Consider the following 15,491-nt stretch of genomic DNA (forward strand, 5'->3'; position numbering starts at 1 on the left):
TGAAGTTACAGGCTTGGTTTGAAAAATGACAGGTAGGAGCTGATTGGCCAGTGATAAATACCAGACACTTTATCACTTCACCAAGCTTAATACATCTACCCCATAGTGCAAACTCTGCAAAGAGTACTTTATATAACTGTTTGATTTTGCAGTGCAAATTATTGCTGCTTTAAAAAAATCTGGAGATTTCTTACCAAATCTCTCACTTTCTGAATCTCTCATCCTATTAAATTTCACCCCTGGTCTCTAAGTCGTTTGTGCATGTGGAAGATCCAGTCCAAGTATTAGAACAGAAGCAACAGGAAAAGGTTAGCTAAACTGATGTGAACAAGACTTGGCTGATCAGCAGCACCTGTGGCTTCCTGTTAAAAGTGTGTCCAGTAAAGGAGGTCATTTTTTTCCAATGCTGAAAAGCAGCTGGGTTATAGGCAGCTGGGTGTAAGGCCAGGTGATGTCAAATTATTTTAGGTGCTTTGGAGTCTTCCCTGACTGCTCTAACCTTGTTTGCTTACTAGTTAACTGCTCTCGCTTACTTGAGTGGTGATGCAGAAACTATGTAGTAACATACAAATAAAGAATGATAACAATAATAATGTTTGATAATGGTGTTATAAGCAAAAGTAGAAGTAAATATCCATAACTCCGAAGCAGATTTGAGAATCATGGAGAGTAAGCAGTAAGTAAATTAGGATACCGCCGTCCCTGTGTTGTGATGGTGACCACAGGTTGGGATAAAAATAGCCCTTCGATTATGGTCTCCAGAGTGGTAAAATGTTTTAGAAAAGTACTGAAGGTGTGAGTTTGTGTATGTACTTGCCAATGCAGGGCAGTGTCGTCTGTCAGAATAGCTGGGTACACATCCAGCATTGGTATAAGCTGCTAAAGATAGTTTTACCTGCTCCTAAGGTTAGTGTTACCCTCTGCTATAGCAATTGTTAACTGCTACTATGGTAAGTGTCACATGTTTCTAGGGGATCCGGGTAGCATACCAGTGGTTGGGATGCCTGCAAGCGAAAAGCCTCCTCTGGAATCTGACACTGGTCACCAGTTACCCGACTGTCGGCATCCCAGTCTTAATTACAGGGGCGCTGACAGGATGGATGGGCCCTGGGAAAATGAAGAGGGCATGGCAGCCGGGAAGGGAAATGTTTACTGGAGGGCCATGGATATTCCGAACTGAAAAAAAAATATATAACTTTGTGCAGGCAGAACTGGTAGGTGGGAGAAAGAGAGGACAGGCTGTTGCTGCCTCTCTCTCTCTCCCCAGCTCCGCACACAGCACTGAGCAGTGTGTGCTGAGCTGGGGAGAGAGGCTCTGCTGCAGCAGCCTGTCCTCTCTCACAGACTGCCCAGCTTCCTGCAATGCAGGAGGGGGGGGGGGGGGGGGGGCGGGACCCAGGCTCCTCCATCAGATCCGGGCTCTGGTAAAAAGTACCCCCCCCCCCCTCTTGGCACCACTGCGTAATAATACCAACCAAAGGGAGGGTTCGATTTAGGTATTAAGCTGTGGAGCTGGGGGAGGGGGGTTGCAAGGGCTAGGCTGCAGTGGTAAGAGTTAGGGTATACGTGGTAGGGTTGGCATACTTTTTCAAGCTTGTCTAAGGATGTTTATAGTATATCTATCCAATGGGGGCAGACTTGCTAGACATGGATGCTCAGATTCATCCCCAGCAGGCTGGACAGCGTGTGATGGCACATGGAGAGCAGGCACAATAAAGACAATGGGTCAGAACCCAAGAAATTAATTCTTTACACTTGAAAAACCTTAATTTTTATGATTAATTCTAAATCTATTGGTTTATTAACTTTCATTTAATATGTTCATTATTTCAAAGACGTATTTCGTCCAACAGACCTTTTAAAAGAAATAACCCACTAAAACATGTTACACTATTGCTCATATTTGGATATATTCATCATTCCATTATGGTTTTTTTTTTTCCATTGTGTATTTTACAATATTTTCCATTTGATGTAAACATTGAATGCAAATTACAGATAATAGATTCATGAAAGTGCACAATTAACATGAACAAAAACAGTGTATTTTATAATTACTATTGTTACCGCTACCACTGAGAATTATCTAATTGCAAATATGCTGTTAATTCCCTATAAAGTAATTGATTCCACATGGATTAATTTGTGACATGAATATAAGGACCTGAAGTTAAGACATTTTTTCTAAGCTAAGGTATTGTGTGTATTGTATGAACAAGCTACCTCTTTTATGTGATAGGAATTTTCAAAAGACTACATTAAAGCAAATAGAATTTATATATAGAAATATATGTATATAGTTTATAACTTAATGATCTCACAATATGCTCACAGTGATTGTAATTGTAATTAGGTCTCTAAACCAAGTGATGATAGGCTGTTCTTGTAGTCACCAGGTCATGGTGTGATTAGGGTGCCACAATCCAGCTACTGTACCTCAGTATCCATATAACTGTACATCTTCCTGGAACTTCTTCCTCACAACAAGCACCTTCTATTAAGGAACTACTTACATTCAGGGCTGCCGACAGGGGGGTGCCCTGGGTACAGCTGTCCTGGGCCCTGGCCTCTGGAGGGGCCTGGCCAGCTGCCCACAGCAACCCCCCCCCCCCCCACTGCACACAGCCTCCCCCCGCACACAGCCTCCCCCAGCGCCAGCACCAGTGCCAGGCACGCACAATACACAGTGCAGCCTGTAGAGTGCCGAGCCTAGAACACAGAAGGGCTTGGGGCTCTGCAGGCTGCACTATGCAGTGTGTGGTCTGGACCGTGGAGGCTGAAGGAGCCGGAGGATGGGTGATGCTAAGTAATCATAATGGGACAGGGTAGGGGGAGGCAGGGTGCTGGAAGGTGCGGGGGTGGGGGGGGGCATGGTGGACATATGTCGCTGTGCTGCTGGGGGCCCGGACTGTAGGTCAGTCCCGGGACCCAAAATTTCTAGTGGCGGCCCTGCTTACATTCTCTACAATTAACAGGTAAACTGAGCAATTGGTAGTAATACTCTCATGCTGAAATTAGACATTTCATGCAATTCCTAGGCAATTTGCTAGCTAGGAGTTTTATTAACTGGCTCGGTATTACACTTATTGAGTTTATAAGCTACTAACAGAAGACATGATTAGTTAGAATTGTAATTATTGCAGATAAACAATATGATCTAAGGAAAAAAATGCAGCAATATATTCGGGTTGCATCTACTGTAATCTACTAAACCACTACTTCATCTGCGTCACGGCTTTGCTCATAATCGAGTCTGAATCAGGCCTTCAGTCAGTAAAACAGGAAAGTCCTTTCTACCTAATGGTTGGCTCTGGCGGATTCCTTTACTCACTGGCTGACTCTGTTATGTGTTTCTTGGTATATACTCACAGGAAAGCTGACAGTCATTTCATGTGTGGAATCCATCTCACTGTGCATGTCATATCCACTTTGCTATATATCATATCTTCATTATATATGTTATATCTATCTTGGTATATGTCATATCCACTGTGCTGTATGTTATATCCAGAAAGCATTTAAACATATTGTGCTAATGTGTGCTATATGTATGGCACCGCAATCTACTTGTGAAGTTTCATAAATTACATGATCTAAAATCCAGAAAGCTGCCATTTTGAATTGGTTGGCCCCTCAGGAATTAAGATGAATCAAAATAAACACTTTTACAAATGAGTATGACTTATTCTATAGCTAATCCTTAATAGACTCCTATTCTTTTTATTTTATTTATTTTGATCCTGGCTTCCATATCTCATCTTTTTTTTTGTGTTGTTAGTTCAATGCTTAATATATATAATCTTAAAATGAAACTGTTAATATATTAAGGAAAATTACAAATACTGTACAGCAGGGGTTGCCAATTTTTCCAAGAGAGGTAGCCTCCAGCACCCTCTGGATCACCAGTGACGTACAGTACTCAATACTCATGCACGACCAATGTACGGCCATTCTGTACGTCACTGAGTGGGTGATCCAGAGGGTGCTGGAGGCTACCTCTCTTGGAAAAATTGCAGGCTACTAGAGCATAGACTACTTTAGGATATTGCTATCTGGACATGGAATATTGTAATGAGGCCAAGCTACAGAATGCAGCATTTTATGATGCTTGGTAAATCTGACAAATAGGCCCCTTATAATATAAGATTTGGAATTATTTTTCAGTCTATAACATAAACTAGTTTGTGCAAACGGGATCATAATGATATAACGCTTGCGTATAAGGGACAGAGTTATGCTAAAAATCATACCTATACTTATATGGTTACGTTTCTTTTTGTGTAACAGGAATTTTTGATGGAGTTATAAAAGAATATGACATCTCAATGGCATTTTCAGAAGGCAACAACCGGACCGTGGTTAATGAGTTTATTCTCATTGGCTTCTCTAACAGACCAGAACTACATATATTTTTATGTTCTGTATTTTTATTCATTTATCTACTGTCTCTTTTGGGAAATACTGGAATAATATTTATTGTGTATAACCATACCCAGTTCCATACTCCCATGTACTTCTTCATAAGTAACCTTTCCTTTATTGACCTTGCATATTCTTCAGACATTGACCTGAAGATGCTAGCCGGGCTGCTATTTGATCGCAGATCTATTTCATACGTTGGCTGTGCTATACAGCTTTTCTTGTTCTGCGCTCTTGGAAGTACTGAGTGCCTCCTTTTTGCAGTTATGGCTTATGACCGTTATGTTGCTATCTGTAATCCATTAAACTATAACCTGGTAATGCAGAAAAAGGTCTGCCTGGGACTAATGTCCGGGGCTTATTCAGCCGGTGTCCTGCATTCTGTAATCGAGACTTGTTTAACCTTTCGTCTTTCCTTTTGTGCAAATAATGTCCGCTACCATTTTGTTTGTGACTTTCCTCCATTATTAAGTATCTCCTGCACAGACACTACTGTTAATGAAATGGTTCTGTTCATCTTCTCATGGTGTGTCACCATTCCTTCTACTGCAGTGATTTTTATGACATATGTCTTAATTTCCATAGCCATTCAACGGATAACTGCTAGAGAGGGAAGACAGAAAGCTTTTTCTACCTGTGCCTCTCATATAACAGCAGTTTCATTACTTTATATCACAGCCCTCTATGAATATGTCAGCCCCAAATCTTCATCTTCAAGAGATAACGTCAATATGTCCACCATCTTTTATACAGTTGTACTACCCATGTTAAATCCAATAATTTATAGTTTGAGAAATAAAGACATTAAAATGGCTATAAAAACCGTATTCTACAGACAGTGCTGCCACATAGACCTTAGATGAGAGAGTCAGTCATAAAAATACATATAGTAAATTTCATTTATTTGGTATGGTGGACATTAGTCTACTATAATTGCCTTTATTGTATTGTCAGTTTACCATACTGTAGACTTCCATATATTATATTTCCTTTTCTTTCCTATACAGAAAAATACAAACAAAATACTATTCTAATGATTAAAGAATGATAATAAAATTATTCAAATAGTCTGGTACCATTTAAACTGTACAGCTGTATACAGGCCTGTCTGATTTTCTGAAAAATTACATTATCCCAGGGCTGGGACAGCATGTTCACACGAGCAACATTTAATTAACATTTTCTGGAGCTGCAGCTTTATCGACCATTAAAACCTGCTACAAATGGTGAATTCTGTTTTTCAAAGCAGCCATTAGAGGCATACAATGTAAATCATGAGCAAAACCGCCAGCAAATAATTCTGCTCAGCAAATAAGCAGTCAAAATCAACAAAAGTTGTCAATAATTACTAAATTACTAAAGGACCAAAACAATGAAGAATTAGATTTGGACACTATTATATAATGCATTTATTACTGGAACTGAATTTAATAGTAAATAATAATAAAACAATTTTTTAGATGGACAAAATTATATGCAATTAATAATATTGGACCTAATTATTAGTAGAAGAAAATCTTAGGATACACTCCTCTAGCGCAACCAGGTATACTACAATTGGGTACCTTACATCCACAAAAAGGATTGTTAGTGAGAGAACAGTGTGTATTCTCCATATGCGCCACACAATGAATAACTACAATAAACAGAAAAAAACAGTACTTTTCTATTGTTATGCTTAGTATACCGAATTTTAGTACATGTGGCAAGAAAAGCTAAATCTAATATTGTGCAATATTGTAAAAAAAAAAAAAACAATGACAAATTTTATTGAGATACAAATTTGCTCAAAAATAAAGCGCTCAATATCTATATATAACTCCAAGCAGGAATAGTATTGCTCATTGCCAGGGGTTACATGGTTATTGCCAGTTAGATCATGCTTGTTGCCAGGGAGTTTGCATGCTCATTGCCAGAGGCTACATGCTTGTTGCCAGAGGTTTCATGCTCGTTGCCAGTGGTTACATGCTGGTTGCCAGGGTGTAACTTGCTCGTTGCCCTTGGGTTACATGCTCATTGTCACAGGTTTAGTGCTCACAGCGCTCTAGTGCTTTCAGAATCTGGCACTCCGGGTAACGTTGTGCACGCTGCACTCCCCTGGCAGACACTTGGAGGACTGTCTTCAGCAGATTCAATGTGGAGCGCCAGACTGCATGGATTTTGCAGAGACTCCCTGGACTGCGATGGCATTGTTATAACACAGGTAACCCACCTTCTACAAGTAGGAGAATATCCAGTGATGTTTTGCACTGAAGGGCATTGACTAAGGGCCCATAGACATTTGATGATGCGCTCCATGAGAGATATGTCAAGTATGAACCTTGAAACTGCCAAAGAATGATGTTGAGCACACACACTGACTGATCATTAACAATATTGATCAGTAACGTCACAGGGTCCTCGCTCTGTGCATACAGTTGTTGGCAATATTGAAAAACTAACCATAATGTTCAGATGATGAGAGGGTGGGTGGGGGCAGGTCATTAACATTTTTCTTTTGTTGCACACACACTGGGAGAGATGTTATAAATTACATTGCTTAAAAGGGTAAAAATTAGCAATATATTTCATTATATCGCCCAGTGTGTACGCACCATAACTAAACACTACTGCAATTTTGGTACTGCTCTACTTCTGATCACAATATCTTCCAGGGCCTTGTCACACCAGGGGGCTCAGTCGACGAGACTGAGACCTCTGGTGGGGACCTGGACCGGTGAGGTTGGAGAGGACCCTTGCGCATGGAGTGCGCGACAGTGCACCCAGAGCCAATAAGCAGTCAGAGGTAAAATACAACCGGAGTTTATTTGCAGATGGTTGTAATATAAACAGACAGTAAAGTATGTAGGAGAAATGACAGAGTTCATGCAGATTGCAATACTTTACAGATGTGATGATATGTGGGATCGATGGTGGAACATCATATGTGAAGACTGTGGGTCCGGATTGACGGACGGAAGACTTGAGCTTGACTGTGGGTCCGGAATGACGGACGGAAGCTTGGTTTGGAGATCCGGAATATCGGACTATCGATGATGATGTGGGAACATCAGATTCGGGTATCGGATATGGAAGATGACTGTGGATCCGGAATGACGGACGGGAGATGACTGTGGGTCCGGAATGACGGACGGAAGCAGGAGATCCGGAATATCGGACTAACGATGGAACATCGATGGTGGATGATGCTGGAGCATCGGAAGGACCAGAGTCCCGGAGCTAGGCTTGGTCGCTGGGCTGTAGAGGCAGGATCACAGGCGATGGAATAACCTGGACTTCACAGGAGATGGAACAACCTGGAACACACTGCAGCATGGAAGACAACACCAGCAGAGAAATACACTTGCACGGAGACAAGGACAGCTGACCATACACTGGAGACAACTGAAGCACTAGCAATGGTTCTGAGAGCTCCCTGCATACTTATCCCCACTGGGTGGCCAGGATTGGCCAAGGAAGTATGACAGGGAGATCAGAACCAACAGGATTGGACAGCACAGACATGTGACTGGGAAGAACATGGCAGCCCCCATGTCTGCTATGGCGGGAAAGTGTGTTTGTGCACACCATGCTGGATACTGGGAGCAATGGCGGCGGACAGGTGGATTGCCGTGCACTGGGGACTGTCACTGGGAGACAGGACGCCGGCAGAGATGACGTCTGGACCGCAAGCTGAACCTGCGGAGGCACTTAGCCGGTAGGAAAGTCTGTCTGACAGCTCGGATCGTGACAGCACCCCCCCTTTAAGGGTGGCCCCAGGACACCTTTTAGGCTTGCGGGGAAACTTGGAGTGGAACGCCCGGATGAGTCTGGGAGCATGGACATCGATGGCATTGGTCCATGATCGCTCTTCGGGGCCGTAGCCCTTCCAATCGATCAGATATTGCAGACGACCATATCGGATGCGAGAGTCCAAGATTTTACTGACCTCATATTCTGTTCCACGCTGGGTGCAAACCTTAGGAGCCTTGGGGAGCTTGGAATGAAAGCGATTCAGAACCAGCGGCTTGAGCAGCGAAATGTGGAATGTAGCTGGCACTTTCAAATAGGGCGGCAACTTGAGCTTGTAAGCTACTGGATTGACGACTCGCTCAACTGGGAAAGGGCCAATATATCGGGGAGCGAACTTCATCGATGGCACTCTCAATCGAAGATTCTTGGTTGACAACCAGACACGATCTCCTGGACGGAGGGCTGGCACAGCTCTGCGTTTCCTGTCGGCAAATTTTTTGTACCTGCTTGAAGCCTTCAGAAGTGAAGAACGAATGAGCTTCCAGGATTTGACGAATTGCCGGATGGTCGTGTCGACCGCTGGAACAGAGGACACAGGTTGCAGAGTGAAGTCAGGAACTCGAGGATGAAACCCATAATTGGCAAGGAATGGAGTGACATTTGATGAAGAATGATATTGGTTATTATGGCAGAACTCTGCCCATGGAAGGAGTTGAGCCCAGTCATCTTGGGAAGAAGAGACATATGTGCGGAGAAATGCTTCAAGGTCCTGATTCACCCTCTCCGTTTGGCCGTTGGTTTGAGGGTGGTAGGCTGTGGAAAACTTTAACTTGATTTGAAGCAGGGAGCACAGGCTTCGCCAGAACTTGGCTACGAATTGGACTCCTCTATCGGAGATGATTTCGAGAGGCAGCCCATGAAGCTTGAATATCTCTTTGATGAAGAGCTGGGACAGCTTGGAAGCTGATGGAAGACCGGTGAGGGGAACGAAGTGAGCCATCTTGGTGAACCGGTCAACAATCACCCAGTTGGTGGTGAATTTGTCAGACTCTGGAAGATCAGTTACAAAGTCCATAGAGATATGCGTCCAAGGACGATGTGGCACTGACAGTGGCATCAATTGCCCAGGAGGAGACTGACGACTGGTCTTGTGCTGAGCACATTTAGCACAAGAGGAGACAAAGTCCTGTACATCCTGTTTGAGGGACGGCCACCAGTAGGACCTGGTGATAAACTCGTAAGTTTTCTGAATGCCTGCATGGCCAGCGAATTTTGAAGAATGAGCCCAACAGAGCAACTTCTTTCTTAGAGCTGGCTTTACATATCTTTTCCCTGTAGGGGGCGTGAGATTTGAAACTCTCGTTGCGGAGAAGGCCACTGAATCAATAATAAAATGTTGATGTGTGGACTTAGACTCACTTTCTTGCTCCCATGAGCGGGAAAGGGCATCAGCTTTTCGGTTTTGTGTCCCTGGACAGAACGACAGCTTGAAACGGAACCAGGAAAAGAAAAGTGTCCATCTGGCTTGACGGGGATTTAAACATTGAGCAGACTTGAGATACAGAAGATTCTTATGGTCTGTGATAATTGTGATCTCATGAACAGCGCCCTCTAGAAGATATCTCCATTCTTCTAATGCCAACTTGATGGCGAGAAGCTCTTGGTCACCGATGGCATAGTTACGCTCTGCAGGCAGGAACTTACGGGAGTAGAACCCACAGGGATGAAGACGACCATCGGGCGCTTTCTGCGAGAGGACTGCCCCAACACCCACGGAGGAGGCATCAACCTCGAGAATAAAGGGCAAGGTGGTATCAGGTTGTCTTAAAACAGGAGCGGAAGTGAACCTCTGTTTCAACAGATGGAAGGCTTCGATGGCTTCTGCCGGCCACTTCGCTGGATTAGACCCCTTTTTCGTTAAGGCAGTGATGGGAGCCACAATAGACGAGAAATTACGAATGAATTTTCTGTAATAATTGGCAAAACCCAGGAAACGTTGAATACCTTTCAGCGAAGAGGGAATTGGCCAATCTTGGATGGCCTGCAGTTTTCCTGGGTCCATTTGAAGACCAGAACCGGAGACAATGTACCCTAGGAAGGGTATAGACTTCACCTCGAAGACACACTTCTCCAGTTTACAGTAGAGATGATTAGCCCGCAGCCGGGACAGAACCTCTTTGACCCAATAACGATGTTCTGTGATGTTATTGGCGTAGATTAAAATGTCATCGAGATATACAACTACGTGACGATACAGAATGTCCCGAAAAATCTCATTGACATAGTGCTGGAACACGGCTGGGGCATTGCTGAGCCCGAAGGGCATGACGAAGTACTCATAGTGGCCGTCTCTGGTATTAAACGCCGTCTTCCACTCGTCGCCCTCTCGTATGCGGATGAGATTGTATGCACCCCTCAGGTTGAGTTTCGTGAAGATGGTTGCACCGCTGACACGGTCAAACAGCTCGGTGATGAGGGGCAACGGATATCGGTTCTTTACTGTAATGTCATTGAGGCCGCGATAATCAATGCAGGGACGTAGGCCTTCATCCTTCTTCTTTACGAAGAAAAATCCTGCGCCAGCAGGAGAAGTCGAAGGACGGATGAATCCCTTTGCCAGATTTTCCTTGATGTAATTGGTCATGGCTTGAGTCTCTGGAAGAGAGAGAGGATAGGTTCTACCTCTGGGTGGTTCTTTGCCTGGGATAAGTTTGATAGGGCAATCCCACGGTCTGTGAGGAGGTAGGACATCAGCGCCAGACTTACTGAATACATCCGAGTACTCTTGGTAGGGAAGAGGCGGAAGGTCTGCTGCATCGGCTGAAGAATGACGAGCTGGGAGTACCTTTTGGAGACAGGTACCGGAGCAGGAAGGATCCCAGGAAAGGATTTCAGATGTCTTCCAATCAAGACGAGGATTGTGAAGACGGAGCCAGGGTAAACCCAGAACCAGAGCGTGAGTGGCTCGGGGTAAAACCAGGAAGGACAAAAGTTCAGTGTGCAGGACTCCCACTTTTACTGTAAGTGGCAAAGTTCTGCGGGAGACTGTCGCATCAGGAATCCTACTGCCATCCACAGCAGTAAGGAAGACAGTCTTGGAAAGACTTTCAGTGGGCAACCCCCACTTGCGGACCAGTTCTGCAGTAACGAAGTTGCCAGCGGCACCGGAATCAAGAAGTGCGGAGACAGTCTTGAAATGCTGACCAACTTGTAGGGAAACTGGAAGGACGCAATCAGTTGCTGATGGAGAGGACTTAATTACTCCTAGCCTACCCTCTCCTTGACGGGCTAGGAGGAGGAGTTTTCCTGACGCTTTGGGCATGCAGAGATTTGATGTGCAGGATCGGCACAATACAGGCAGAGCTGTGCCAACCGACGACATCGACGTTCTCCAGGAGACAAACGGAAGCGGTTTATCTCCATTGGTTCTTCTTTGGAATGGACTGCGGGAGCAGTGGGTAAAGAAGGTGGAGGAGTTGGCACTTTAACTGGAGCGCTCTTGTGACGTTCTACAGCCCTTTCTCAGAAGCGTAGGTCTACTTTGATACACAATGATATAAGGTCATTTAGACCTGAGGGTAAGTCTCTGGTAGCGAGTTCATCCTTAATATGATCAGATAGGCCATGCCAGAAAGCTGCGTATAAGGCCCCATCACACCAGGAGAGTTCAGACGCCAGAATCTGGAACTGGACCAGATATTGCCCGACGGAGCGGGATCCCTGTCTGAGACGGAGGAGTTCAGTGGAGGCAGATGCTGATCGCCCAGGCTCATCGAAGATACGCCGGAATGTTGACACGAAGTCCTTGTAATTGGACAGAATGGCATCAGATCTTTCCTATAAGGGAGACGCCCATTCTAACGCTGCTCCACACAGGAGGGAGATGATGTAGGCGATCTTGACCCTTTCAGTAGGGAAGTTGCTGGGTTGCAGCTCGAAGTGAATCTCACACTGATTGAGAAAACCTCGACAGGTCTTGGGGTTCCCATCATACTTGGTGGGGACAGAGAGATGAAGGCGAGGTGCAGCAGCCATTACAGGAGGATGAACTAGACTTGGAAGTTCTCTGACAGGCTCAGGGCCACTGAGAGTGGTCTGTAGCTTATCCAGCCGGGAAGACAGATCTTGCAGACAATGAATCACTTGGCTCTGCGCAGCCTCTTGCTGATCCAAGCGAACAGCCAGTTGCTGTACAGGGCTGGGTGAAGATGCTTGGTTTGCGGCTGGATCCATTCGGCTAGTGCTTACTGTCACACCAGGGGGCTCAGTCGACGAGACTGAGACCTCTGGTGGGGACCTGGACCAGTGAGGTTGGAGAGGACCCTTGCGCATGGAGTGCGCGACAGTGCACCCAGAGCCAATAAGCAGTCAGAGGTAAAATACAACCGGAGTTTATTTGCAGATGGTTGTAATATAAACAGACAGTAAAGTATGCAGGAGAAATGACAGAGTTCATGCAGATTGCAATACTTTACAGATGTGATGATATGTGGGATCGATGGTGGAACATCGGATGTGAAGACTGTGGGTCCGGAGTGACGGACGGAAGACTTGAGCTTGACTGTGGGTCCGGAATGACGGACGGAAGCTTGGTTTGGAGATCCGGAATATCGGACTATCGATGATGATGTGGGAACATCAGATTCGGGTATCGGATATGGAAGATGACTGTGGGTCCGGAATGACGGACGGGAGATGACTGTGGGTCCGGAATGACGGACGGAAGCAGGAGATCCGGAATATCGGACTAACGATGGAACATCGATGGTGGATGATGCTGGAGCATCGGAAGGACCAGAGTCCCGGAGCTAGGCTTGGTCGCTGGGCTGTAGAGGCAGGATCACAGGCGATGGAATAACCTGGACTTCACAGGAGATGGAACAACCTGGAACACACTGCAGCATGGAAGACAACACCAGCAGAGAAATACACTTGCACGGAGACAAGGACAGCTGACCATACACTGGAGACAACTGAAGCACTAGCAATGGTTCTGAGAGCTCCCTGCATACTTATCCCCACTGGGTGGCCAGGATTGGCCGAGGAAGTATGACAGGGAGATCAGAACCAACAGGATTGGACAGCACAGACATGTGACTGGGAAGAACATGGCAGCCCCCATGTCTGCTATGGCGGGAAAGTGTGTTTGTGCACACCATGCTGGATACTGGGAGCAATGGCGGCGGACAGGTGGTTTGCCGTGCACTGGGGACTGTCACTGGGAGACAGGACGCCGGCAGAGATGACGTCTGGACCGCAAGCTGAACCTGCGGAGGCACTTAGCTGGTAGGAAAGTCTGTCTGACAGCTCGGATCGTGACAGGCCTTAATGCATTTCGAACTAGATACTCCTTCTTTAGAAGGCAATACAAAGTGAGAACTCCTCATAGGGGCCTCAATAACCTTAAAACCGGAAGTCCCGCTACCGGAAGTGACACGTTCCAGCACTTCCAGTCCATGATAGCACATGCAGTTATTGAAAGTATACTGTCTAGTGGGAGTTGCAGTGGGCACCCTGTATTTACAGCTCTCAATGGTAATTTTAATGTTCAAGGTCCTCCTTCTTTCTATAGTAGGACAATAAGGACGCCTACAATTAGGGTCTGTACAGATCATACATACTTACATTTATACACCGCCACCGTCATACATACATATATTTATAAACTGCCACCCTCATACATACACACCATTTATACAACACCATCCTCATACATACATACATACATTTATACAACACCACCCTCATACACACATTTATACACCGCCACCCTCATACATACTTATATTAATACACTGCCACCCTCATACATACAACACACCATTTATACAACACCACTCTCATACATACATACATTTATACACCGCCACCCTCATACATACATACATACATACATACATACATTTATACACCGCCACCCTCATACATACATACATACATACATTTATACACCGCCACCCTCATACATACACACCATTTATACACCACCACCCTCATACATACATGAATACATTTATACAGCGCCACCCTCATACATACATTTATGCACCGCCACCCTCATACACTGCCTCATACAAACATATACCCATGCATACACTGTATCTCTCATATAGATCCCCATCCTATATCCCCCCCCCCGCTCCATACATGTATTCAAATTCTCCTCTCTCTTTAACACATCCCCCTGCCTGCCGCACAAGGCCACCCTCCCTGGGTAACTTACTGATAGAACATTGCGGCCTCTACATATCTCCCTTTTTAGGGCAGACACTGCTCTTCAACTCCGCTCTGTTGCTGATGGTCCTGAATCCTGCACAGGAAAAGTAAAAGCGGGGTGGAGAGGAGAGTGCAATTGACTGCACGCATTGCAGGGACGGGGCCAGGGGTGACACATGCTATGCCGCCGCACACTGTGTGGAGAGGCGTGGGCTGCCCAATCACTGCTACTCTCAGTGGCCGGGGAAAAGCACTACACTGCAACGGAGGGTGATTGAAGAGCCACAGCTCATTAAAGAAAGAGCCGCATTTGGCTCGAGAGCCATGGGTTGGCCAGATGGTGGCAGATGGAAAAGAGTTCTCCACCTCTCTAGGACCACTTTTACCCCTGGGTTGGAGCTGTATACCTGTTCACAAACTTGGACTTCCTTCCTAATCATACGTGTCAGTTTAACACCCAATAACAACCTATCTGGCTTAAACATAGAAACATAGAATTTGACGGCATATAAGAACCACTTGGCCCATCTAGTCTGCCCCTTTTTTAAACATGTTACCTCAAACCATATTTGATCCTTATTTTTTTGTAAGGATATCAATATGCTTATCCCAAGCATGTTTAAATTGTACTATTCTATTTGCGTCTACCACCTCTGATGGCAGGCTATTCCACTTATCTACTACTCTTTCTGCGAAGTAATTCTTCCTCATATTTCCCCTGAATCTTTCTCCCTCTAGTTTCAGTGCATGTCCTCGTGTTCTGTTGCTCCTCTTCCTGTGAAGAATGTCTCCCACCTGTACAGAGGCGGAACTAGCAAGCTGTGGGCCCAGGTGCAAAAATATGCTTCGGGCCCCCCACCCCAATTACAGTCACATTACACCACATAGTAGTGCCATTTGTAGTATTATACACTTTGCAACAGGTAGAGCCAATCATGCCTCTTTCATAACTGGGTTATGTGAAAGGACCAAAAGAACCAATTGTGTATAATGGGTGACACGGGTTTAGTGTGAAAGGGTTGGACCCAGGATCAAAATACTGGGTCCGACCGGGGATAGCAATCAGAAAGATGCCCTTAGACACACTGTGCCGGTATTACGCACAGCCCATCACCTCTCTGTCA

The 15,491-nt window shown here is 45.2% G+C and overlaps 1 protein-coding gene across 1 annotated transcript; it reads left to right on the forward strand.

Annotated features, from left to right (window-relative positions):
• The first annotated feature begins 662 nt into the window (after positions 1-662).
• Positions 663-5,282, forward strand: LOC146073025 (olfactory receptor 5AR1-like). The gene is made up of 2 exons (XM_083180199.1): positions 663-669; positions 4,288-5,282. Exons 1-2 carry the CDS (start codon positions 663-665, stop codon positions 5,280-5,282), a joined length of 1,002 nt encoding a protein of 333 aa, XP_083036325.1.
• The last annotated feature ends 10,209 nt before the right edge of the window (positions 5,283-15,491 follow it).

The sequence above is a fragment of the Crinia signifera genome, chromosome 4 (assembly GCF_055691185.1).
Source record: "Crinia signifera chromosome 4, ASM5569118v1, whole genome shotgun sequence".
NCBI classification, from domain to species: domain Eukaryota; kingdom Metazoa; phylum Chordata; class Amphibia; order Anura; family Myobatrachidae; genus Crinia; species Crinia signifera.